The sequence below is a fragment of the Fragaria vesca genome, linkage group LG5 (assembly GCF_000184155.1).
Source record: "Fragaria vesca subsp. vesca linkage group LG5, FraVesHawaii_1.0, whole genome shotgun sequence".
NCBI lineage: Eukaryota > Viridiplantae > Streptophyta > Magnoliopsida > Rosales > Rosaceae > Fragaria > Fragaria vesca.
Window position 1 is genome coordinate 24,765,141 of NC_020495.1, and position 27,006 is coordinate 24,792,146.

The 27,006-nt window shown below is 39.3% G+C and overlaps 4 protein-coding genes and 1 pseudogene across 4 annotated transcripts; 4 read left to right on the top strand and 1 right to left on the bottom strand.

The window, feature by feature from the left end:
• Nucleotides 1-654: 654 nt before the first annotated feature.
• On the top strand, nt 655-2,513 carry LOC101301789 (annotated as a pseudogene).
• Nucleotides 2,514-2,560: 47 nt separating this feature from the next.
• On the top strand, nt 2,561-5,259 carry LOC101302083 (TMV resistance protein N-like). The gene is made up of 4 exons (XM_004301750.1): nt 2,561-2,662; nt 2,783-3,058; nt 3,173-4,670; nt 5,099-5,259. Exons 1-4 carry the CDS (start codon nt 2,561-2,563, stop codon nt 5,257-5,259), a joined length of 2,037 nt encoding a protein of 678 aa, XP_004301798.1.
• Nucleotides 5,260-8,337: 3,078 nt separating this feature from the next.
• Nucleotides 8,338-13,722, bottom strand: LOC101298133 (probable glutamyl endopeptidase, chloroplastic-like). The gene is made up of 11 exons (XM_004300401.1): nt 13,471-13,722; nt 12,238-13,216; nt 11,710-11,838; nt 11,170-11,469; nt 10,637-11,095; nt 10,441-10,506; nt 10,168-10,228; nt 9,919-10,068; nt 9,580-9,717; nt 9,059-9,372; nt 8,338-8,816 (listed from the first exon to the last, which is right to left on the bottom strand). Coding segments are annotated over exons 1-11 (2,712 nt in total). The 5' UTR covers nt 13,586-13,722; the 3' UTR covers nt 8,338-8,815.
• Nucleotides 13,723-19,774: 6,052 nt separating this feature from the next.
• Nucleotides 19,775-22,819, top strand: LOC101298428. The gene is made up of 6 exons (XM_004300402.1): nt 19,775-19,925; nt 20,017-20,117; nt 20,696-20,805; nt 21,001-21,076; nt 21,214-21,354; nt 21,664-22,819. Exons 1-6 carry the CDS (start codon nt 19,832-19,834, stop codon nt 22,585-22,587), a joined length of 1,446 nt encoding a protein of 481 aa, XP_004300450.1. The 5' UTR covers nt 19,775-19,831; the 3' UTR covers nt 22,588-22,819.
• Nucleotides 22,820-23,583: 764 nt separating this feature from the next.
• Nucleotides 23,584-24,133, top strand: LOC101298715 (calvin cycle protein CP12-2, chloroplastic-like). The gene has a single exon (XM_004300403.1). The coding sequence runs from the start codon at nt 23,645-23,647 to the stop codon at nt 24,026-24,028; it is 384 nt and encodes a 127-aa protein (XP_004300451.1). The 5' UTR covers nt 23,584-23,644; the 3' UTR covers nt 24,029-24,133.
• Nucleotides 24,134-27,006: the final 2,873 nt, after the last annotated feature.

Below are 27,006 nucleotides of genomic sequence, written 5' to 3' on the forward strand. Positions count from 1 at the left end.
GGATTTGGTAAACATAGCTACTTGAATATTCAAGCCTGTTGCCAGAAACGTGGAACGTTCCGGTACGAGAACGCGGTACGTTACGTTAAGATATATTAGCTAATTTTAATTAAAACAAATTAATAAAAATAAAAATAAGATTATAGAAACATAATAAATCAAAACTCATACCATAAATTTAGGTAACACTAGATCAACCGCATAGCTCATAAAGGACAAAGAACTAAATTAAAAGATAAAATAATAAGAAAAACTGTATTTATTTATTTTTTAATTATTTTCTAGATAAAGATCAGTTTATATTGAGATGATTTATGTCTTGATTACATGGATCTTGACACCGACACCAACATCAAAGAATCGAAGATCACGTTTCAAACAAGTCTAACAACTTCCACCTGCGCTCTGATCTCCTTCTGCTAATTCTCCATCTGCCACACAAATCCCCTCAAATCAGGGCGCTAGGCATTAAAACAAACACTTTCTGGGCGCTAGGCAAAGACATTTCCCTCTCAAATCGGGATCGCTCAACACGGCAATCGGGATCGCGAACGCCCCGTGATTGGGTTCGTGCGATCCGGAACACGGGTCATCGGTAGGGTGAGCGTTTCCGGTAACTCACTCCGTGTTAAACATATCTCTCTCACTCTAAAAATGACTCTGCAACTCTGGGAAACACTGAAGGAGGCGATCGTGGCCTACACGGACCTATCTCCTGCGACCTTCTTCACACTCTTGGCTCTGCTCGTGGCCACTTGCCATGTGCTTTCTGGGCGTTTTGTGTTGTCCGATACGCACCACTGGCCCAGGAGCTTGGAGGAAATGCAGCCTCTGCCGCCGCTGGTCCAGGCCGACGAGATCACCGAGGAGGAGCTGAAAAGGGATTCAAGTACTCCTTCCTCTTCTCCCCTCACCCGTTCATGTCCGTACGATGTCTTTCTGAGTTTTCGAGGTGTCGATACTCGAAACAACATCACTGGCCATTTGTACACTTATTTGGTTCACAAGGGAATTAATACCTTCATCGATGACGAAGAGCTTAGAAAAGGAGAAGAAATATCATCTTCACTTCTCAAAGCAATTCAAGGGTCAAAGATTTCTATACTCATCTTCTCTGAAAACTACGCATCCTCAGGGTGGTGTTTGGATGAACTTGTTGAGATCCTTAAATGTAAGGAGCTGAATCAACAACTGGTTTGGCCGGTGTTTTACAAGGTGGATCCTTCAGATGTTCGGTACCAGAAGGGTAACTATGGTGATGCACTTGCTAAACATGAGCGCAGATTTAAGGACAACATGGACAAGGTCCAAAGATGGAGAAGAGCTCTTAGGGAAGCAGCAAACTTCTCAGGGTGGACTTTCTTCGACGGGTATGTATATTTCCATATTCGAGCATTCTTTCTTTTCAAATTTTAAAGGTTTTGTTGATTTCGGATCAAAGTTACCATTGCAGAGTTTCATCTGATAAAAAAACCCTTTGCATTTAAATTAGAAGGCATGAAGCTAACTTCATCAGTAAGATTGCCGAAGAGATTTCAGCACAAGTATCAAAACGTAGTTGCTTAAATGTGGCAACGTATCCCGTTGGAATAGAGTCTCGTGTACAAGATCTGCTTAAGCTTTTAGATGTAGGGGGAAGTGATGTTCGCATGGTTGGTATATGGGGTATTGGTGGGATAGGCAAATCAACAACTGCTAAAGCTATATACAACTCAATCCGCCATAAGTTTGAAGGTTGTTGTTTCTTGGCAAATGTTAGAGCAGTTTCAGTGCCCCATCAAGGCCTCGTTGGACTATAGAATGATCTTCTTTATCAGATTTTAGGGGGGTGGGAGATGGAGATGACTGATGTTGATAGAGGGATCGAGGAGATAAAGGGAAGATTGGGTAGTAAAAGGGTTGTCATAGTTCTTGATGATGTGAATGAATTGAACCAGTTAGACAAATTAGCTGGAGGATTGGATTGGTTTGGTCGTGGCAGCAGAATTATCATAACAACAAGAGATAAAGGTCTGTTGAATTCTCATCAAGTCTATGCACTATACACAGCCAAGGCATTAGATAAATATGAAGCCCGTATCCTCTTAACTTTGAATGCCTTCAAGGAAAAGAGAAATCCAGATGAGTTTGAGAAGTTCCCAATTGATACTGCTTTGCTCTATGCTCATGGCCTTCCATTATCTATAAACATTTTAGGCTCACTTCTCTGTGGTAAGAGTATAAATCAATGGCATGCTACAATAGATTATTTCAGCAGATTTCTTAACAGAGATATTCAAACAGTCCTTGAAACAAGTTACGATGTATTGGAATATCCACTAAAAGAAGCATTTCTCGACATCGCATGTTTCTTAAAAGGTAAATATAAGGAGTATGTGGTGCAAGCACTGGATGGGTCTTACATCACCCCTGAACATGCTATTGAAGAACTCAATGATGCTATTGAAGTATCAATGGGTCTTACATCACCCCTGAACATGCTATTGAAGTACTCGAAGAAAAGGCCCTCATAAATATTGAGCAATATGGTGGGGTTTGGATGCATGACCTGCTGGAAGATATGGGAAAAGAAATAGTTTGTAAAGAGTCACCCAATGATGCTGGCAGACGTAGCAGAATATGGTTTCATGAGGATGTTTATCGTGTTTTAACCGAAAATACAGTAAGTATAGAACATGTATATTTCCTTCTTGAGTGTGTGCTCAAGAACTTCCTAATTTTGAAAATAAAGTCTGTATAAAGTACTTTGGCTATGCTAATCCTATATCTTTTATCATATCAGGGCTCAAAAGAAGTCAAAGGAATCAGAGTTGAGCTACCAAGGGAAGATGAGATATTCTTGAGTGCTAATTGCTTTGAAAATATGAAAAATCTACAACTTTTTATAAACATCAATGGACGCTTTTCTGGAGAGGTTAGTTATCTTCCAAATCAGTTGAGGTTCCTTGATTGGCCTGGTTTCCCAACACAATCTTTGCCATCCGACTTCAATCCCCAAAAACTTGTCAAGTTGAATATGCCAAACAGTCGCATCTCACGACTTGGGCAAGGACTCAAGGTATTCTAAGCTGTTGACTTTCCATTTGTTGTTTTGACGAGCTTCTATATTTTGAACAGTTATAAGGTTGTTTTGAAGCTCATCATATGATTGTTTTCCTTTCTTGTGTTGCAGAATATGCAAAACCTGAAATTTTTAAGTTTTGAGAGTTGCAAATTCCTAACAGAGATCCCTGACTTGTCTGGAAGGTTCCCAAACTTGAAGTGGTTGAAGTTAACTTCCTGTGCAAGTTTAGCTGAGTTGCATCCTTCTGTTGGATTCCTTGATAAGCTTGTCTTCTTGGATCTTAATCATTGTTGTAACCTTAAGACGTTTCCAAGAATGGTCAACATGAAATCTCTGCAAGAAATTAATTTGGGAGGCTGCAAGAGGCTGGAGAACTTCCCAGAAATTGTGGGAAGGATGGAATCCTTAAACATGATGGATTTATCTGGAACTGCCATCAAAGAACTGCCTTCATCAATTGGATATCATCTCTTTAATCTTTCTCGGTTGTATTTATTCAATTGTGAAAACCTGAAGTCTCTGCCGCTCAGCATTAATGAGTTGCAACGGCTATGGAGCCTTGAACTCACAGGTTGCCCAAAACTGGAGCTTACTCCAGTTTCTAATAAGGTGGAATACGGTGAAGCGTCCAACTCAAACATTTCACATTACGACAAGCAAATTTCGTCAGAAAATGACGATGGTCGAGGCAATTTTGTGTTTCCTTCCCTACAGAGTTTCGGTAGAGGAGGATGCAATATTTCAGACTGTGATTTCCTTGTGACGCTTTATGCGTCCACCTTACACTGGCTTGATCTCTCACACAACAATTTTGTTAGTCTTCCCACTGGCCTTACCAAATTTATCAAATTGAAGCACCTTTTATTGACTGGGTGCAAGATGCTTCAAGAAGTTACGAAGCTTCCACCAAATCTGCAACTGTTATGTGTTAGAGATTGCGTATCTTTGGAAAGAATTTCAAAGTTATCGAACATTTTGAAACATCAAGAATTGCAAATGTTTTTGTGGTTGGACTTGACAAATTGCTGGAGACTGTGTGACAATCTGGTTCGGGAGGCAGGCAAGAATGGTTTATTAGTGAATGATGATCATCAAGTGGAGACTGATCTCTTTTCTCTTTTTCTCTCTCCTCAGAAGTCTGCTTTCAGCGTCAGATTACCAAGAAGTCGTGAAATTTCAAAGTGGTTCAGCTGCCTAATGGATTTCAGAGGGAATGGACGGAGTGAATTTCATATTCAAGTCCTTACTAATTTCAAATGGCAGAACACAGGATTGGCTCTATGTGTCGACGTTTCTGAAAACACGCTAAACGGGAAGTTTGAAATTTTTTTCAACGAAGTACGAGTGAAGATTGGTGGTTTTAGTCATTATCCCCAGTTTGATGGTGATACTGCTGTGTTGCTGTTTTATATTCCTTTTGATGGAATGGATGTGTATCCGGCGTTTGGTTATACGCGTCCGGTGCCACCTTTTCAATGTCGAGTTACTATTTGTCAAACTTACGGGGGTCCCATGAAAAGCTGCGGGATGCATCTGGTAATGCCACCAAATGAAGTGCGTATGGAACTATCCCAGGCACTGTGCCACACAAATACAACCGAAGCAGGTAACTTTTTCTTTCGTTGCGGAGACTCTAAATTTTAGTTTTATAAACGAGTGTCTCCAATACACTGGCTTATAAATTTTCGTTGGGTTAGAGTCCTTCAAATTCTTCACCAAATTCCTATTTTTGTATACGGTTCAGAACTTATTTTTTTCTTTTCTTAGGAATTCATATTTCAAAAAAAGAAGAAAAAGATTAGGAATTCAAGAAAACGCCTACCAAGCCTCCTACAGCTGCTATATGTTTGTTTGTGTTTTTCAAAATGAAGAATATGAATTTGTATCAATCGGAAAAGAAAAAAAAATGTATGAATTTGTATGGATAACCTATACATGTGCTGTATTTCAATTTTTCGGCATCAGACAGTCCAGTTATGTTCCTTGAAAATGAAAACGAGCTGTTTTTATCACCTTTTTTCAATATTTCGTGAGATTGTCTGCTTTATGTTTTGGATTCAATCGACATTGCTTATAATGTGACTTTTGCCAACTGCAGATTAAGTGAAATGGCTGGTCACACAATTGCTGATGCTGAAGGACCAAGTGTTGTCGATGAGATATGTAGCATCACTATGCATCACTGGAAAGTCTAGAGGAAACCACTAATTCCATGGTGAAAAAATCAGTCTTGTTGACCAAGTCAGATGCCAAAGTGCGATATCTGTCCCAATATGAATTTGCGGACACTTTCAAGTTTCAACAGTGTACGTTGTTTTGAACAGAAATTGTTGTTCTTGGCTTCTTTGTGATTCCCTTTGCCCTATGGTGGTTTTTTTTCAATTTGAGACGCTATCATGTAGTTTTTTCGTACTCTCTTTCTTTTATGTAAATAGGGACTATGCCCACGCTTTGCTGCGGGTTATCCTGCCGTGTAATAATACTGATCCGGTTCAAACTTAAAAAAGAGCAATCAGAGTTATTCATCTGAGTTCATTCAAGTAATCAACGCAAGACCATGCAGAGTATATTCAATAGCACTTGTTAAAAAGACTTGTTCTGACTTGAATATATCAAATCCAAATGGTATTCAGAATAATAGTATATTCAGAATAAGAGTACGGAATTCAAATTTTTGTTTTGGAACTCATCTATTATTAAATGGTTCATATCGGAAAAAAAAAAATTAAGAAGAAAGAAAAAGTAAAACTTGCACACACATGAAGCCAAGTGAACTATTCAATAATTGAATAGAAGCTTAATTATACATTACCAATATTAATCCACAGCTGAAACTTGCACTTCTTTTTTTTTTCTTTTTGTTTTGAGATTGAACCAAAAAAAAACAAATGAAGGCTATCTCACCGCAAAGAAAAACGAAAATGGAATAATTAATATCAGAAATAACTAACAGCAGCAAGGAGAACTGAGTTTTAATAAGGTGACTAAACCTTAGTTTATTGTTGAACACTTGAGGCATCATTGTAAAATAGACTATTATTCGATCATGCATCCAGTAAGGGAAAATTTTTCGGGAAGTACTTCAGGTGCTATAAATCATTTTCCACTCTGCCATTAAACAGAAACAAAATCTACTATACATGCATTAACAAAATGGAAGTGTGATATTATTAAACACATGAGAGAAAATACTTTAGGACTGTTTTTATTTGCATAATAGGCAGAAACTATGTCTATCTGTTCTCAAAGTATATACATAGAAGAAAACAAAGTTTATGAAACATATAAGCAGAGAGTTTGAACTGAACAAAACATAAATTTAAACTAAACAAATTTATCATAAGGATATCTTTTGAAGTGAAGGACCTCAATTAAAGACATAATGTTCTCAATCTGTTCCTCCATCTATCCCTATTATTCTTTTCTAATCCTACACTTATTCAGCCCCTTGAGAATCTACTCTGAATCCTAAACCTCAGGCAGTACATGAGTGGGGCTTGGGGAAAAAAAATTCAAACAAACAGGATTCTCTCACTAAGTTTGAAGCACAATTCTCAAGCACAAAAACCTATCTTCTATAACTCTAATCGATCAGAAAGAACTGTAAATAAACATGGCTTGAGAATGAATTACCCAGACTAAAGTTAAACAACAAAAATTCATTTCTCACCTAGAATTGAGGAAACAAAGCTTTAGAAATCTGACTGGAAAATCAGAAGGCGACAATCACAGCTACCAAATCCTCTTTCTCTCTGTCACAAAAGATGGTCTCAATCCAAAATTCGATACCCATATTTCAAATTGCGGAAATTCGGAAACCCACAACCAAAATTCAAATTTACCTTCAATGAAGAAAACCAAATGATAACCTATAACCATAATTGAAATCAAACAAAGATTATCCACACTGATATGGTAATTGACCGGACATGTACAACATGAAAAACATTACACTTTAATAAGAGGATGGTAGAAAAATAGGAATAAGATCAAAGCAATTGAGCTTTTGTACCGCATAGGAACAAAACACAACAGTCATAAAATTGAGAAGAACAATATAAGTGGGATATATCTTAACAAATCCGGCAGGCAGCAAAATACCAATAGCAAACAAAGATTCTGTTGCAATACCAACCCACACAATCCCATGATAGTTCTGAGAACCGAAGGTTTAAATATTCAGAAATCAAGAACAAACTGAACCATTACTTCAACAGAAATATTGTAACCAAAGTTAGGGAAAAAAGACCTTTACCGAGTAATTGATGTAGTCGAATTCGAGGAAAAGCTTAATACAAACTGAACCATTACTCCAATTGAGAACAGACTCCTCTACTTCCTGCAGAATACAGCAAATGACAATGTCAGGGGAACCAAACATGCAATTAGATCACAACATTGTAACTAAAATAGAAAAAAAGTGCATATGCCTTTTTGAAATAACCAAAGAGAGAATCAATTGGCCTGAATGTGGAACCAAAATGAATCTACAATATGCAAGACTGCAACTAATCCAAAACACATGTATTCATGACTCTTAAACAAATAGAATATCAAAGTTGGGAAAATCAATTAGAAAACCTGCAGACATCAAGCAATCAAAAAGAAAATTAGCTGGCAATTAGACGAAATTAAAAAGAGAAAAGCAAAAATACAGAACCACTTACCCAGATTTCTCTTGTCTTGTCTCAGCCCAACACATCAAAAACTCAATAACCCAGAATCTCCTCTCTTCTTGCTGATGGAAACCCAATATGACAACTCTAAACCCATGCAGAGAGAGGTGTCTCTCAAATGTAAGGAAATAAGACAGCGAAGAAAGCAAGAGAGAACAACAGAACTAAACGAAGAAGAAGAATGAGGCCGCAAAAAAATTTATACTAACCAGTGAAGATCAAGCTCTTTGTTCCTTTGCTCTCAATTTCTCCAGCAGATATTTTTGAGAGGAAAATGGTTGAGTAATCGTTTATATGGAGAGGGAGAAATCTTTGGCGAGACAGAGAGGAAAAAGAATTTAGTGCGAGAGAGACAGAACGAAGAGTCCAGAGTCCAGACAGTTCAAGAAGATACAGCAGGGGCAAATGCGAGATTACCCAACTCCGAAGGGCACTACTGGAATTACACCACCTAACAGGAAGGGCAGAACACGTAAACACACTGTTTTTTACTGTAGATGACGTCATCTCAAAGAATAGATATATAGTAAATGATCATTTTCAAGAAAATTTCAAGACTCTTTCGAGTAACTATGTGTACCGAAGGCGGTAGGATTTTCTCGTACTTCACCATCCATTCCATTTCAACAAAAGACCTACTGTTCATCGTCATGCCATTTGTGCAAAACATAACTATTACATAAGCCTTTTTTGTGGCAATGTTAATGGCTTAATGCATAAGCCTGCACAAGTTAGCTCTCTTTTGGCCAACATAATACAGAACGTTTTACTCCAATGACTACATGAGACACAAGCAACAGATAGGATGTTGTAGACCTGATTAAATTTCTCCTCCCCCAAGCTGGTTGACCATTCACCGTTTTTAATATTATGGTGCGGAAAGCGTATCGGAGGAAAATATATTTGGGTTACAATTATGAATAGTACACCACTGATCGATACAGATGCAAATTGCACCAGAGGAATAATCTTGCTATTGCGCTTTCACGGGGACGAGCATCACACTGTTCTGATAGTCTGTACGCCACATTAATGTATGAACTACAGTCCTCAGCAGCCAAGATCAGCAATGTATTCTGCAGTATAATCAAATTTAAGGCTCAGCGAAACATGCATCTACGGTTTTTTACAGGAAAAAAAATATTCAGGCATCTATTAATTGTTGATGTTTTAAGACAAGTTGCTGAGGTCTGACGGTTGGATATGTTCAAAGGATGTGACAAGCATTAAGAAGAGATTGTGAAAAAAATCAAGTGAGTTCTTATTTGATCATTGCTTTCCTGAGTTGATATTGCTATATGCAGAGAGAAGAAATTACCATAACAATGACCTCGGCAAAGAATCAACTCCTTCATGCTCAGAACTTGACACTTCTGAGGCACTGCCTCCACCAGTGGCCACTGTTTTGTTTTCAGAATTTGTAGATCCTGTGCCTACATTGTCTTTACATGCATCTTCATCAACATTAACATCAGAAGTGTCAGACACGCAATATTTTTGCAACCACCTGTCAGTTTCCCATAATACATGCATGATACTTTCTCTTGCAGCATAGCCATGGCTCTCAAAAGGAAGAATCACAAGGCGGCAAAGAGCACCATGACCTTTCAAAGCATTAAAGAAACGATCTGACTGCACCACACATCAGATCATTTAAGTAGCAAGTCAACAACTCTCATACAAGAAGAAATCTACCATGCCACCAACATCAAAACAAATGAAACATTGACTACTGTAGGTTACTGATTTCACAGAATGAAACAATGAAGGGAAAGAAGGATGTTAGAAAAATTAATTAAATACAAGCAATGTTGGAAAGATGGTTGAGAGCCTTTTTACCTGCATGGTTAAAGTCCCTGGGTTATTGTCTTCCTCTCCATGGATAAGCAAGATTGGCTTCTTTATTTTATTAGCTGACATGAATGGACTCATCTCCACATAAGTACTAGTAGCCTCCCAGAGAGTTCTTTCCTCGTTCTATACAAATAAATTAAAGAGTCAGATTACAGAACTGGAGATAAAAATTTACTTGGGGACGATATCAGGGGCATGAGAAGAAAGAAGGAAAAAAGAAAGATAACAAGACAGGTATATTTGTTTGATAATTTAATAATTACTTCTGGAAGAGGTAATAATCTGACCAAATAATCAGCAATCCTAATCAAAGCAATGCCCAACCTGAAAACCGAAAGGAGTAAGTGTTCTGTTGTAAGCACCCGAACGAGCAACTCCACAAGCAAAAAGATGAGGAGCATGTGCCAGTAGGTTTGCAGTCATGAACGCCCCATATGAATGTCCCCCAACAGCAATTTTCTTTGGATGAGCCACCTTCATATGGGTAACCCGGTCAACAGAAGAATCAGTTCAAGTTTTAAGGCCAAAAGCATGTAAATAAAATTCATATTTTGCAATTATGAAGAAGCTTACTCCACGTCTAATGACTTCCTCCACAGCAGCCTCGGCACTTGCAACTAATTGCTCCACATACCTGGTCAAAATGCACAACACATTATTCAAGGACAAAATGCAAATCAGGAGTGTCAGGGGGTATATAATAGTTTTCTTTTTCTTGTTGTAAATGGGAAAACATTATGTAATATTGATCTTCAGTCACTCCACATACACGGATTAATTAAAAAGGTTAAATCATACTGCTGGAAGCCAAAACCTGTATTCTTACATATGTGAGTAACAACTTACCTATCATTTGCTTCCTCATCACCCTCACCAATAATAGGAATAGTTGGTCCAGATAAAATTGCAAACCTGCACAATTTTGGGGCAAACCAAAAATTGGTTTAGCACAAATCAAAAACAGTCCAGACATCGGAAAGGTCAATTACAAAGAACCATACAAACAGAAATCACCAACACATAACCAGAGAAACAATGATACCTTCGAGCCATCCAGAGCAGGGCTGATGTTGGACCTATCCCAGCAAATTCATTAGGAGAACCACGAACTTGTCCGGCAGCATCTTTGCTTTTGAATTCTCCAGGGTAAGACCAAAACAAACATGGAAGAGGGCCATCCCTGGATGGATCGTAGCCTGGTGGAAGATATAGTGTTGCGGTTAGTTGAACCCCATCCTTTCTCTGGTACCTAACCATCTCTTTCTGCAATGATGCCAGCTGTGGATACGGATGAGGGAAATTTGTAATTTGACATGCTTTCTTTTCTGGCCAGCTTAGGATATAATATTGAGTGTTTTCAGTTTTTGACTCTTTGGATGTCAATATTTTCAAGGTATTGATGGGGAGATCTCCTTCTTTCTCATCAGACATTAAAGCAACAACACCCTCATAATACTTTTCTTTGTCACTCTTCCATATTCGTTCTTTATTTCCTGTATTTCTGAAAGAATTTGGTTTAGACCACAAAAGCACAACTTGGCAAATGCGCTAGAAACAGATAATTCAAACACTTACATGTCAAACAAATCAAGGAATGGGATATTTCCCTCTGGTGTAGCACCATTTCCATTCAGTAGTAAATAAGTGCCTTCATCATTTTCTTTCTTCACTTTGGCAAGCACATACGTTCCGGCAGGAGTTCTCCGCAGCATGGGTGAGCCAGGATCAGAGTATACATCTTCCGATGACCTATCAAACAGGATCCGGGGACTGACATCATTTGATCCAGGAGAAATTACCCAGGTTCTTGTTCTCCGTGTTTTATACCATGACTCGTAAACTAGAGCCAGTGAATTATCAGACCAAGAAATCCCTCTGAAAAAAAGAAGTTCTCACACATGAAAGAAAAGTATGGCTATGGTGGCACATTTTATGGAGTATATTATGCTTCAAGTCTCAAGAAATAATTTTTCTTTTGGAAACACTGTTCTTCCAAAGTCACATTAAAACATATATAAATAAGTTGAATTATTTTCAAAGAGAACATCCACCATTTTAAATTTATATTTTTTGCTATGAAATTACAAAACAAAAATTAATAAGACAAGTTCATACCCATATCGGAGATCGAGTTTGTGTAAGATTGTTGGAGCTTTGCCTTCTAGTGGTTCAGCAGGCTGTGTATAAACAATATCACGTGGAGAAACTTCCACTTTCGCATCTCCTTCATCTTGGGTCTCAACCCTAGTAATGAGAGAGAGAGAGAGAGTCAGATAGGTAACTGAAACAATATACACAAAGCAACTATGTGCAAATAACTCTTGACCATGGGTTAGACACTGCTTGGAATTGTAAAATTTGACTAGGCCTAAGCCAAAACCCGATTAGTAAAGGAACAAGAAGTTGAGGTCCTATATATGGTGATTGAGAGTTGCTTCAGTAAACTGTTAAGTATTAAACATAAATATCGGTTGACAAAGCATTGTGGGATTTGTGGGGACAAATAAGAGAAAATCTGAAGCTGTTAATTCTAAGTAGCATTCAAGTGCATGTGTTAGAATTATATGATATGAACCATTAGTACAAGGAATCATAGATTGTACTCCTTTCAAATAGTTTGACATCAGGGTTACAGATACATACCAGTAGAGTGTTGATGGTTCATCCGCTCTCCAGTTGAGAGAGCGCATCCCTCTTCGCACACTATTGAATGCAATGGGGATGTCCTCGGCAAGAGGCAAATCACAAAGTTCTCTAACAAATTTTCCATCAGCTGTCCACATGTCAACCTTCTTGGGAAATCTTCCGCATGGTACAATGAAAGAGTATGGTCTGTGAAGCGAACTAATCAAAAGATATTTGTGATCTGGGGAGGGGTCCATTGATGTATATACAGCCGGTGGACCAATTTCCTTGATGGTGCCATCCAAAGAAGCTAAAACAAGCTGTGAGGTAGCATAGTAATCAAATAAATCTTCATCATACTCATCCTTCAGCAAATCCTGGAATGTCCTAACTTGAATAATGTTTTTCTGCTCGTTCGACTGGATTTTAGGCCCAAAAGGCACCAAAGGTTTCTTTGGTGGGTCTCCACGAGACAGAGGAATGGTGCAAACTAACAAAGAAGACTCATTCACCCAAACAAAATTGTCAAACACCGCATTCAAACAGTAATCATGCAACTCCAACAACGGCCTGGCTACCCCGGATTCCACTTTCGCAACCCACACTTTAAGCTTACTACTAGTACTCTCATCATCAAACCGGATAGTGAAGGCCAAATGGCGGCCATCCGGGGACCAAGTAACAAAATTGATCTTAGCACCCTCAGGGAATCCATGCACCTCAACTTCAGAACCAAGAGTCCCATCCGGTAGCAACTGATGGATCCCAATCCCAGTATAAAATGACATTCGAGTCCTTGTATTGCATTTTCCATCAATCCGAACACCGGCAAGCTTTTCCTCCGGTCTCGCGAGCTCACTCAACGGGGGCAAAGCTCTCCGTTTTAGAAACAGTATCTTGTCTCTGTGCGGTGAGAATGACAAGGCCGGAAGCGGCGGAGCATCAACTATATCTTTGATTTCTTTCGGAGGAAGACGATATCCCATCGTGGAATCTTCTACATACATCAAAACAAAATTCACAGCTCAAATGCAATCCTAAACTCTATATTACAGATTAACTATGAACCTGAGCAAATTCAAATTCAAATTCAAATTGAGCAAAATTCAGATTAACTATGAAGCTCCACAAGAAACTCAAATTCCTAAAGCAAAACTCTAATGATTCAAATTAAAGCAAATACAGAATATGATAGTAAAATTGAAGCTCAGAAGATGAGTCTTGAGCTCAAATGAGTATGTGATAAAGCACCTTCATCTTCGAATGAAGTAGTAGCAGTGGCAGAAGAGACGGAACCGTTGCCGGCGTTCTCGGCGACGACGGCGTTGAGGGGGACGATGTTGCTGAGCCTGGAGGTAGCAGACATGGCGGCGGAGGTTCGGATGGACCTGACGGCGTGGCTACGGCGGGGGCGCGTGGGGGAGAGGAGGGATGGGAATTGGAAAGGGAGGGAGTGAGGAGTGAAGGAGCGAAGAGAGAGGCGATGATAGACTTTTTGAAGATGGAGCATCCTATCGCTCATTGGTTTTTGATTCCTTTCTTTTTTTAATGGTCGATTCTTTTACACTGTAGTGTGGTATCACGGCTCTCTCACTAGTCACTACTCACAACTCACTACTTTCTCTGCAACTCGCAATCGAAGTTAGAAAGGATGATGCGTAACTTCCGTCAGTGGTCCACCTGCACTATTTTGGAGATTTGTGTCCTCGGATGAGATGGCCCGTACACTACCGATCAAAGTTGTCAATTAAAGCATAATTCGGTTAAAGTGATCGAGCATGATTCTATTTATCGATTACAAATATGTGAACATACTTACGAATGATCAAATGAATGTAAAACTAGGATTATCTTAAAATTGACGTGTTAATACAGATGATTTCTAATAATTAAGTGTTTAAATTGCAGGTTCCACGTCTATCGGTTATATTATGTGTTTCTGCATAATTCCGGAGGTTGTGTAGAATCACAGTGGAATACGAACAATAGACGATCATGAGCAAGAGACAAGGACATACAGTGGTTCACCATGTTATCGGAGGACATGGCTACGTCCACTTACAAATCAACTATCATGGCCAATAGGCCCTTGGTGTTACAAGAACTCTCCAAGATTGGGTGAGTAGGGATCCATCCATCATCATCATTTCTACATATGGGAAGCCTTCCTTTTATAGCCAAGGAAGGTTCCCTCACATATTATGTTTCCGATGTGGGACTAACTACACATATATCTTCTTATGACGTCTTCTTGTGGAGCTTGGGAGAGCACATTCCCGATGTGGTACCAATGATCTTTCATCATGGCGAGGTAGCCCGGATGTCGGTCTACCGGAAGACAGTCTACAAGGTCGTTGTTTATGCTTACGGTATATATACCAACAACATGTCCCCCCAACTCCCGAGTAAGAGGATCATCTTACTTGGAGAGTTACAAATAAACTGTATGCCGCCAAGCATAAGTAACGACCGAGTAATGACATACACCCCCTGTCCCCCCAACTCTCTAAGGAAGAAGGTTCTCTTACTCGGAATTACTTCCCTCTCCCCCTTTCTCACAATTTTCTTCTCTCACTTTGTCCCCCCCAAGTCTTGCTCGGGTCGAATGCCAATCTCTCGGCGGAATGCCTCTCGGTCGAATGCCAAAACCTACTGACCAACATGCATACTCATATACATACAGGTTGACTTGCAAGTAGGACGAAATCATGGCATCAATATTATGAACTTTCACAAATCAACAAGATTATAACAATCATAATCTAGACGGGACTTATATGGAATTTGGATATCCACGGCAACGTACACCAGTAAGGAGAAGTTGATCACTGGGTTTCTCTGTTTGAAAATTTGACACAGATGGGATCGAGTTTCACCTGGAGATGAGACTGCTACCGGAAAGGACTTCATCTGAAGACAAGATGGGTGTCCATAGCAGTTGTTGCTTGGGTGCCAAGAGTATTTCCTCTTCTGTTAGCTGTTGGTATCATCGGTAGGAATGTGATTTGCACTCCAAATAACCCGATGTCATTTCAGCCCGATAATCTTTCTTTATGAAGCCAGCGGATGTCACATCCTGACCCTTAAATTTTTACCTTATTTACTAGCTTGATTATAATAAGAATTTTACCGTCTCCGTCAATGAAATTATAGTTTAATTGGTTCCTAGAGGGGTTTTGGGGGACGATTATTTCGGAGAGTTATTCGTAAGAGAAAATTATGACGACGGTAAAAATGGTAAATTTTAGCTAGTAAAATGTAATTTTTATTAGGGTATTATTTTGGAGTGTAAATTTTTTGTGGAGTTGGGTATTTTTTTAAAGTTGGCCCGGTTTGGGGTTAAAGGTCCAAAACCCATATTTTTTTCTCTTCTCTTTTTCTTCTCTCTTCCTCCCGGTTCTTCCCTCCCGAGCTCTCTCTTCCTCTGCCGGAAATCCTCCGCACGCCGCCGTCGTCCGGCCGAGCCAGGCTGCCGCACCGGTCCAGTCTGGACCAGCGTCTCCTCCTCTCTCATCCTTGGCCGGTGAGCGCTACCACTTCACGGCCGAGCGGAAGGAAACTCGTCCCGAAGGACCGACTGTGTTCTCGCCGGAGCTCCATCCTCTGGCCACCAATCCGGGCAAGCCTTGTGCGGTTTTGTAGGTCTCCAACCCAACTGCCTTGCCCTAAAAGGACTCACTCCGGTTCGCTTTAGGTAAGGAGAAATTTGGGGTGGAAGTTCTAGGGCGTTTTTGATGTTTTTGCTCGATTGACCTAGTTAGGCTTGGAATTGGTGATTGTGCTTGTTAGGAAAGTTGTAGAGCATGATGAGAGGGTTTTTCTGTCAAAATTTCATAAGAATTGAAGGTCGCGCGGAATCGGCTGCCGGCCGCCGCCGTTGTTTGGGAGATTTTTAAGATTTTAAATATGGAATATTAAGAGGAGTATATTGATGTGAATTATGGAATTTGTGGATGAGATTTGGATAGGTTTGTGATTTTCCGAAATGTGGTATTTTTGGCGGTTGAATAATGTAGAATTCGGCCGTAGGATTAAAGTCAATTATCTGTAGAAGGTTGAGTTAGGGCTACCGGTATGTTCGGTGAAGTTTGAGCCATTTTGAGTTAAGAATGGCGAAGTTGGGCAATGATGAGTGTGTGGGAGACTCGCTTTTAATTTTGCCCATTTTGTTTAATTATTGGATTTTTAGTGGGAATTAATTATATATTTAGAACAGGACGAGAGGAGGCCCGAGCAGAGGAAGCCTCGGAGCGTCATCAGGCTTAAGCCTAATTTGTGAGTGGACCTTTGTTTTTAATTGAAAAGCATGCGATAAATTATCTTGTTGATCATTTATTTCTTTTCCTGAGATTTATTTATTTCTCGGATATTTGACAATTTTCCTCCTTTGGAGAGATTCTGAAAATGAGATTTTCGGTGGATATGTTTATTGGATATTATGAGTATAGTATGTATATAAATGCTAGCTAGCCATACGTGCTTGGTCCGTCATAATGAGGTAAAATACTATTATGGCGTGACGTGAGTGTTAGACACAAGCGTCATAGCCCTATATGAAACTACTTTCTTTTCTGGTTTATTTAGGTTTTCATATAAGGAGTCCACACATATTTATACACCCGTCCTCTTCGGTCATAATGAGGAAAAATATCATTATGGCGCAACGTGAGCGTTAGACGCCAGCGTCGTAGCCTTGTATGAATTTCTTTTTTTTTTTCTAAATTGTTCCTAGGATTCATTCAACGAGTCTGACGAGTGTAAATACATACAAATATATGATTATATATAATTTAGCCTGAGAGGCTCCATTTTATTTGAGTTGGTGACTAGCCGGAGCTAGTCGTGAAATTACTAGTTTTTGAGTTGAGCGCTTTTAAGCGGTCGCATGCCGTCTATTTTCTTTGGAAAATAAAAATGGGAATGCATAAATATTTTTATTAATTTATTTTTGTCCACTCACTCTAACGTTATTAAATATTTTCCCCTGGGCCTTTCGTATTAAAATGCCCAGTCTGCAGAGTACGGGTTGGACCTAGTAGGAGACGAGGCATAGTCACCCGCATTTCCACTACTTTTCACCGGTAGGTTACCTATTTAACCTACCTGTGTTTCCTTTTTTCGCTAGTGTCTAGTAGCTCTGAATACTTGGATTTAATGTATATTATTTCAGTTATGGGCGAATGCTCGTTGACATTTTAAAATATTTGTCGAAGGATTTATGTTATCTTATTTGGATAATTATATTTTGATGTTTGGATGATGTTGTGTTGTTGTTATTGGTGGTGGTTGTGTTTAGGGAGCACGTAGGCTCCAGAAGTTAAGGTTGGATTGAGAATTATAGGAGTGTTTGCAGGTTTCTTCAGGAAGGGTTGTCCATTTTCAAGGGAGGTCATGCCGAATTTTCGGTAATATCTTCCTTGGAGGTGGTCCCCGCACAACTTACTCCGGGTTTCATAGTGAAATTCAGGGTGGGTCGTGTCAGCGGATGCCGATGTCTCATTCCGTCTTCGAACCGGAAGAGTGCTCCCGGATACTGAACTCGACTAAAACGGATTCGAACCTTGGTCACTTTCTCTTTCCCGCTCAGTTAAATAGTCACAAGCTTTGGCTGATAAGTCATTTTTCTAATCCACCATTGTACTAATCCTTTGCCACCTCATATATACAACGCGCATTGAACTCCCGATGACTGCGCCTCACTTGCAGGCTTATTCATCCCACATTAATCATCCCTTCCTCTTGGATTTTCTACTCTACGTATATGCCACCAAGAGTCTGGGACAACCAAACTAAGCAATTTCCCTTATACCCCACCAAGAGTCTGCACTTTTTGCTTCTTCTTTTTTTCTGATGCTTACCGAGCAGTAGCCGATGAATGAGAGCAGCGGGTGCTGGTGACTTATTTTGATATCGGACCTGGAAGATTGAACTCTACCAAGATAATGCTTGTTCCCGGTGAATCACACTTATCCCGTTAGCAATTGATTGATGAGCTTGACCCGGGAGAGCTCATGAGGCCGGTCCCGAGTGATGGAAATGATCCCGGTGATTTGGAACAAACCGGAGGCTTCCACCGGGAGAGGGACCTCGGGTCTCGTTGAATCAGCTTCGGGTGGTGGTTGGAGTTTGTTGTCTGGCCTTGGTAACGTCCCGATGATAAAAGAACCCGGGTGGGTCATGCCATCCCTCTTGGAGGCATGGGCCTGCATATTGGATACCCGGGCTTACCTTTGTGCATGAACCTGCTGGTTGGTCTGTCTCCATGCGTTGGTGGAATGCCTCTCGGGTGGAATGCCTCTAGGGTGGAATTCCTCTTAGGTGGAGCAACGTGACTTTTTGTAATGATTCCCACTGACGGCGTCAAATGTTTCTGCATAATCCCGGAGGCTATGTACGAACAATAGACGATCATGAGCAAGAGATAAGGACATATAGTGGTTCACCATACCATCGGAGGACATGGCTACGTCCACTTACAAATCAACTATTATGGCCAATAGGCCCTTGGTGTTACAAGAACTCTCCAAGATAGAGTGAGTAGGGATCCATCCATCATCATCATCATTTCTACATATGAGAAGCCTTCCTTTTATAGCCAAGGAAGGTTCCCTCACATATTATGTTTCCGATGTGGGACTAACTACACACATATCTTCTTATGATGCCTTCTTGTGGAGCTTGGGAGAGCACCTTCCCAATGTGGTACCAATGATCTTTCACCATGACGAGGTAGCCCAGATGTCGGTCTACCGGAAGACAGCCTATAAGGTCGTTGCTTATGCTTGCGGTATATATACCAACAACACTATGGTTCTTCAATAGGTTAAAAGACAGGTTCAATTTGGGCTCAACGTCTCTATTTGCACCAACTTCAAGTGCAAGAGGTATTTATTTCTTCTCATCCAAATTGTTCGTCTAAATATCATATCTCTTGGCGAATTTCCACATTTTTCCAAGATATTCTCTACATGGCCAATTTGTTTGATCATACACTTCTATATGTGCCTTTAGCGACGTCAAGCTTGTATGCAAAATTGTACATGGTTTTACCAAGTACTCACCTTTGTACTTCCTTTGCTTGTATTATGTTGTTGTCCAAGATTCCTAGAGGACATTCTCTTTAATGCATTTTCTTTTCTAAAGAAAGTACAAATCTAGTTACATTATCGAAATCAGACCAAAAGAACTACATCATCAAAAGTAATTGTCAGATAACCCGTAAGGCCTTAATAACAATTCAAACATCTTGACACACTTAAACTGTGAAACTATTAAAAATATGTGTCGTAGAGAGAAAAAATATAGACGTGTTAATACTTTTATTGTAAAGAGTATGTTACCGTGTGTATTCTAACTGAGAGTGTCTAAATATCACTTTTTAGATAAAATTGTGCAACTAGGGGCACACCGTAAGGTACATGCGGCAACTCGTAAGAAATCCTCGTAAAAAGTAAAAACCCTGCTCTTATGACCAACGACGTCGTTTAATGATCGTCAAAGATGACTAGGACCCCATTCTAGAATTTCAGAATTCCAGACTCTCTCTGCCTTCTCCACTAAGCTTTGCCTTGCCCAAATCGTCTCTCTCTCCGATCAAACAAAAAAACAGAAGATGGCGAGCGATAACGAACCCGCGAAGCTGCTCTTACCGTACCTCCAACGAGCCGATGAGTTGCAGAAACACGAGCCTCTCGTCGCTTATTACTGTAAGCCCAAAGATCCAATTTTTATGAGCTCTAAAACCCTAATTTCTCCCAGGATTTGATTGAATTGGATTTGTGTTTGTATTGAAATCAGGTCGATTATACGCAATGGAGCGAGGGCTCAAGATTCCTCAGAACGAGCGCACCAAGACCACCAACTCCCTCCTGATTTCGCTGATGAAGCAGCTCGAAAAGGTCTCTTCTTTTCTCTGAACCACTTCTCTTTACCATTTTTGAGTTTAATCTCAACTGGGTTAATCTATTTGGTTTGTTTTAATAAGAAGAAAGAACTTTAGCTTTGCACCATTACCTGATTTTTGGTTCAAATATTATGAATACTCAGCTCTCTGTAACTGTCAGCAGATTACTGGTTACTTAATTTCAATAAGATGTTTATGTGCCTGTGATTTAGGGTTTGGTGTTTTTCGAAACAAGACTACTGTTTTTTTTTAGGCAATGTGGGGGATATATACCATTTAATGATCTAGTAGTAGGTTATACCATTGTATTGGAAGTTCATCAGTGGAGGGGTTTAGGATAACTGTATAGGGAGGAGAAGTGGTTAGTTAAAGTTCCACAAATGCAAAGGTTATTATAGGCGTTGTAAGTTTCCCATGACTGCGGATAGGATTGTGACCTATACGTCATGAACCTGAAGAGTTGGTTTTCTGCAAAGTGATTTAATGATAAACTGGGGAATGAATTGTTGATAAACTTAATAGATTTCTATGCCCTATCGTTTTTTAGTGTGTGCCGACACTTTTGATCTGCAGGATAAGAAGTCGCTGGAGCTGGGGCCTGAAGACAATCTGTATCTTGAGGGGTTTGCCTTGAATGTTTTCGGGAAGGCAGACAAGCAGGATCGTGCTGGTCGAGCAGATTTGTGAGTTCATTTTCCCATCCATTTATGCATATTCTTTGAAAATTGTGTTGAGTTTTCATGCCCTTATGTGAACATTCATTATCATCTCAGTCGTTCTATTGGGCTCCAATTTCATACTTGTTCGCAATGTTTTACATTTTTATTTGGAAGTTGATCATTAAGTTGATCATTATCTGATACGGAACTATCTTACAGGAATACTGCAAAAACATTCTATGCTGCAAGCATTTTCTTTGAGATTATTAACCAGTTTGGTGTGCTTCAGCCTGATGTGAGTTTTATGTTTTTCTTTGCCACTTGAACTTTATATATTTTTTTCAGTCAAAGTTAGAGGATTATGCTGTGAATAATTTGCAATACCCTTGTTTTCTTTTGGGTAGTAGTTCACCTTTTTATACTATTTTACAGCTTGAGCAGAAACAGAAGTATGCAGCATGGAAAGCAGCAGACATAAGGAAGGCTGTGAAAGAAGGAAGGAAGCCTCAAGCTGGCCCCCCTGCTGGTGATGATGATCTTTCAGTTCCCTCGCGGACAACTAGTGATTCATATGTATGGTTCTAAACTTTACACTAGTTTTCTTTGAGCCTTGTTAACTTTTCATTATCGAGAGAACAAAGTGATAAAATTCCAGCCATGTTTCCAAATTTATTACTTCTAGGCATAACATAAGTAGCATATGAATCCGTTTTCCACAACTGAGCCCTTGTCGTATGGAATTAAGAGTATATGGTTAAAGAATTTCAGCTTTGCTTGCCTGTACACATGTTTGGTACTAAACTGAAGTTGCTAAGTGAAGAAAAGTTACTTTATTTCTAACTTAATATGATCTTCAACTCTTTTATATGTCTATCCTTGCAGGATCTTGGGCCAAGTGAAACTGCAGCTACCAGTCCTGGGCCACAGTCCGATTCTTCATCCCAGTTTTATGATGAAGTCAACAAGCAGCATCCTACAAATATTACACCTTCTCAATATCATGATAAAGTCAATTTCCAGCGTTCTGCTAGCTTTCAATCATCACCTCAGTTCCCTGATAGATTTAACGACCAGCATTCTGCTGACGTTCTACCATCATCTCAATCTTTCCCTAGTGCTGGCTACCCTTCCCATGATGGCCTTCCACCACCTCCTTCCCATGATATCCATCGACCACCTCCTTCCCATGATGTCCATTCACCTCCTCCTTCCCATGATGTCCATCCACCTCCTCCTTCCCATGATTTCCATCTACCTCCTCCTCCCTCTCATGATATCCATCTACCTCCTCCAACAAATAGACCAAACACTTCTGATTATCCTCAGCCATACCACCAGCAACCCCCCTACCCACATGATCCCCAACAGCTTTCGCCGCATGACTATCCTCCTCCTCATGATACTACTAATTACACCTATCCTAATTTAAGTAATTTCCAATCCTATCCAAGTTTTACAGAAAGCAACATTCCAGCAGTCTCGTCCCAGTATCCCTCGTATTATCAGGGCACTGATCCTTCCTACTCTTCCCCGTCAGCTCCTTCAACAACTAACTACCCATCAGCGGCCCAACACCAGGCGAGCCACAGAAATGGGACTGTTTCAGGACCTGCTCCTGTTGCCCCATCAAAGACTTACCATTATGATAGTAGCTACATGCCATCACCAGAGAAAATAGCAGAGGCGCATAAGGCAGCCAGGTTTGCAGTTGGAGCATTGGCATTTGATGATGTGTCAGTTGCTGTGGATCACTTAATAAAATCACTTGAGTTGTTGACGAAACCATCATCTGGGGTTAATAAGTAAATTCTCATCTCATGGTGCTTGGGATTCCTGATGTTTCCATATATGTTTGAGTAGTATGTAAATCTCACTGGATAGTGAATATATTCACAAACTGTTAGTTAATCGTGATGCCATTGTATTCCTTGCACCTCGAATTTCTTGGGAAATATGAGACATGCCTTGTATGTGGATGTTAAATGGAGCTTGGTTTCCATAGATTTTATGAGTCAAGCTGGACTACATTTTTAGCTTTCATTTCCTCCTCACAAACACATGGCCTGTGGGTTTTAGTAATATTTGATTGATTTACATTATATTAGTTTCGTGTCGTGTGTTAAAGTTCATTAGATCATAACAAAGGCAAATCACCTGTCTTTTGAGTGAATGCAAAATCATTTGGCTGTTTTTAAGGGGTCAATGCCCATTGCCAGGTCCATCCCCCTTGATTCTACAGTGAGTAGTCCTGCAGAAACAGCTGGGCAAACACGCCTCCACGCTTGGTTTCGTCTAATTTCTGTATTTAAATTAGTTGTGGAAGTGATCATTTTTTGCTTCTTAAAATCGTCAGATAAGAACCGAAATCATGTCTTCCTCTAAATTCTTGCTAATATCTTACGGTGTATAAACAATTCTAACATGTGGTCGATCGGATTTAGTTGGCATTCTATCTACGACTTTCAGCTTCAAAGGGTTTAACTGGTTTACAAGGCTTTCCAAATGGCAATCATGTTCATGATGCTTAACAACACACGCCATCTCAATATTTTGGTACCACTGAAATGAAAATGTCTAAAACATCAAGCTGAGCTGCTGAGGCATCACCCCCTTGGCTTCTCGTAGTAAAACGACGAAAATATTCCTAACAAACTTTAATTTGTTCACGTCTAAAAAGAAACACAAAATATCTTAAGCATTTCCGACGTGGAGGAGACTGATTGGCTGAAATTTGATAAGAAGTGTGCGATCGTAAAACCATGGCAGCACCAATTAAACCCTCATGCTAGCTCCCTTATCACTACGCCATTCTATCTTCCCATTTTTCCTTGAAAGCTGAAAACTTGAAAGGAAAGAGAGAAAAATGGCAAGTGTAGCAGGAGTGAGCAGCCTCTCGACCCCTGGAGTCTTTGCCAGGGCGGCAGAGACACCCAAGGTGATAAAGCCAGCTGGGGTGAGCTTCGGGTACTCGTTCGGGCAAGTGGGTTCGGGTCGGATGAGGATGATCCGACCGGTGGCAGCTGCTCCGGATAAACTATCGGATAAGGTGCGGGAGAGCATCAAGGAGGCTGAGCAGGCGTGCTCGGAGGACCCGGCCAGCGGGGAGTGCGTGGCGGCGTGGGATGAGGTTGAGGAGCTGAGCGCGGCGGCGAGCCACAAGCGTGACAACGAGAAGAACAAGGACCCCTTGGAGACTTACTGCAACGACAACCCTGAAACCGACGAGTGCCGTACTTACGACAACTGAGGAGCTTCTCCAACGTTGTGTGTCATGTTTTAGATTTCGTAGTACCTACTTTGTTTCGTTTTTATGTTGAAGAAAACTAAATCGAAGCTGTTGCATGCGTGATCAGACTTTGCTTGTTTGTTAAACATGATGATGATGTTGATACAGTAGCATATAATGGTGGATTATTACTTTATTAGCTTCTGATTATTATAGAGAAGCTTTTCTTATCTTGAATCTTAATTCTTTTATTTAATGGCTGCTTAGATTCTCGAAATTTAGAAATTTTGTGACTAAACTATCTGAATCTGTGTGGCAAGCAAATATAATTCGCAGCGCCAGTCATAAAAATTCCGTAGTTATCTTTTTGCACTGACTATATAATTCAGTGTTCTAAAACAAGCCGTCCAGACACTCCAAGCCAGCCCTCCGTTTTAGTAAGACCTAACGAGTTTTCGAATTAAATAGTAGTTTGATTTAACCCAATGTGTTCTGGCCGGGTAATTTTGCTCGAAATACCAAGAATATGTTAACTTGGTCAATCTACAGAGTAGTTGATTTGGTCGAGTTTGCAGTGACGACGTTTTTAGCTAGTGAGTCGTGGAGGTCACTACGCGTCAAGGGGATCGAAGTTTCGTGGCATCTCAGGCAGACATCGTATGCTTATCCTCTGACTCTTGTTCTAAAACCTATAATAAATTAGAGTTTTGTAAAATTTAATCTTTAACCCATTATCTAAGTTGAACTAAAATAAGATTTACCTAAATTGTGTCATATTTTGACTCAACCAAATATGACCAAAACTTATAATTAATGAGTGAGTGGGTGTGAGCTAGTGTCATAGTTTATTAATATAAAATAATTAATGATTAAAATATGTTTGGGTTTTACTCAATTTAAAATTAAACAATGATATAAAAATCAAAATAGGTTCGTGTCTTAACTTCATGGGTTAAAGATGCAAAACTCATATGAATATTTTTAGGTTTGGTTGGCCTAAAATTTGAATTTAAATTTGGGTTATAAACCAATAGTTGGAGATGCCTTTATAAGTAAACAATGCCGATCATATAATATATGGAAACTGGAGATGAAGGCATGTGTTTTTCGTGCCAAATTGGATCCTTAGTTCAATATATCACATATAAATTGAAATTGAACGGATGAATCCGAGGCCGAGTCCAGATGGTCTGTATGTTGTGATCCTTGTCTCACGAATCAAAAATGGATAGCCACATAACATCGGTTCCTTCTACCATTAAGACCAAAACCTTACGGTCAAAACAACACAGTACCCTAATCGGAAACCAAATTGTATGTTACATTGACCAGGTAACAATACAAGACTTAACTAAACACATATTTGGATACACAGAAATGATGATACTGATTACATGAAACAAGCTAATAACTATAGGCACCCAAAACACATAGACTAACACAGACCCGAAAACAAAAATGGATTCGATATCACAATAACGAATTAGAGGGACTAAGAGCAACTTTAACAGACTTTATTTTAGCTTTTAGCTATTTTAGAGAGCGTATTTAGTTTTTTATTTTTTTGATATTTTCAGAGCTCTAGCAGACTGGCTAAAGTTTAGTTTTTATGACTTTTAGCTATATCGCTTAGGAGTGGAATTTTGAAACTGAAAACCGAAAAAAACCGAGCTGAAAACCAAACCGAAACCGGAAACAGCCAAACCGAATAAACCAAACCGAATTAAGAAAAAATGAGCCGAACCAAATTAGTTTGGTTTGGTTTTTAGTTTCGGCCCTTGAAAAACCGAACCGAATCTCTCTAAAACGACATCGTTTTTTGTCTTTATTTTCGTATGAAATATTTGATTTGAACGATATGATTTTAGGTCTTATGTTCTATATAATTATATGTTTGTCCTTCTAATATTTTGCTTTTTATTTTCGTTTTATGTACATATAGAAATGTTTAAGATGTCGTGTATGCGAAGTCTAGAGAGTGATATGTTACCTCTAAAGTTGAAGACTTTATTCTTGCGAGTTTTAGATGATAAACTATAATATTTAATTTATTTTTCTATTCTTTATTCAAATTTATGATTTTTAAACTTTAAAATTCAGAATTTATTTGGATGGATTTTAAACTATGAAGTCTATATTTTGTGTTCAAGATGAACTTAGAAGTTTTAAAATTATGGTTTCATGGTGTGTTAGTGTGGTCAATTCCCAATAATTTTGAAATTATTAAGTATTAAACTTTCAAAGTATCTATTTGGTTTATAAATTGTTGGTTTGTTGAAGAATCATTGTCAAAAATTTTATTGATATATTATATGTGCTTATAAAAACAAGTAATAGAAGAAAAAAAAGGACCTAAAATACAATAATTTTTTACTAAGCCAAAAGCACACAAATTTTAAGAAAAATTATTTTAAAAAAGAAGAAGAAAAACCGAAACCAACTGAACCACGATTTGGTTTGGTTTCTGGTTCAAGGTCTCAAAAAATGCCAAACCGAACCGAATTTTTTATTCAGTTTGGTTTCCGGTTTTAGGTGAAAACCGAACCGAAGACACCCCTAATCTCGCTAGCTATATTGACTCAGATGAGACTAGCTATAATTTAATACATTTTTTGTAAGATATTTTACGTGATATATAAATATATTTAAACTATTTAATCTTTATTTGAAGAATAATGTTGATGTAATACTAGCTAAAATAGAGAGCATTGATGCAGCCGCATTTCTAAAGTGGCTAGCCAAAATGACATTTTAGCTAATTTGACTAAAATTTAACTTAAAAATGGCTAACATTGCTGAAGATGCTCTTATGCAATTGATTTTATGGCCAATCAAGAAACTTAACAGCAGAAGAAGCGGTGATCGGCTGAGTGGAGTAAGGAATCTGCCACGGATTGAGCATTGTGTCATGCATCTCAGCCATGTTGTAGGCCTTGTTTTATCAGTGTTCTAAAACAAGACAGTCTAGGCAGGCGCTCCAAGCCAGCCCTCCGTTCTAG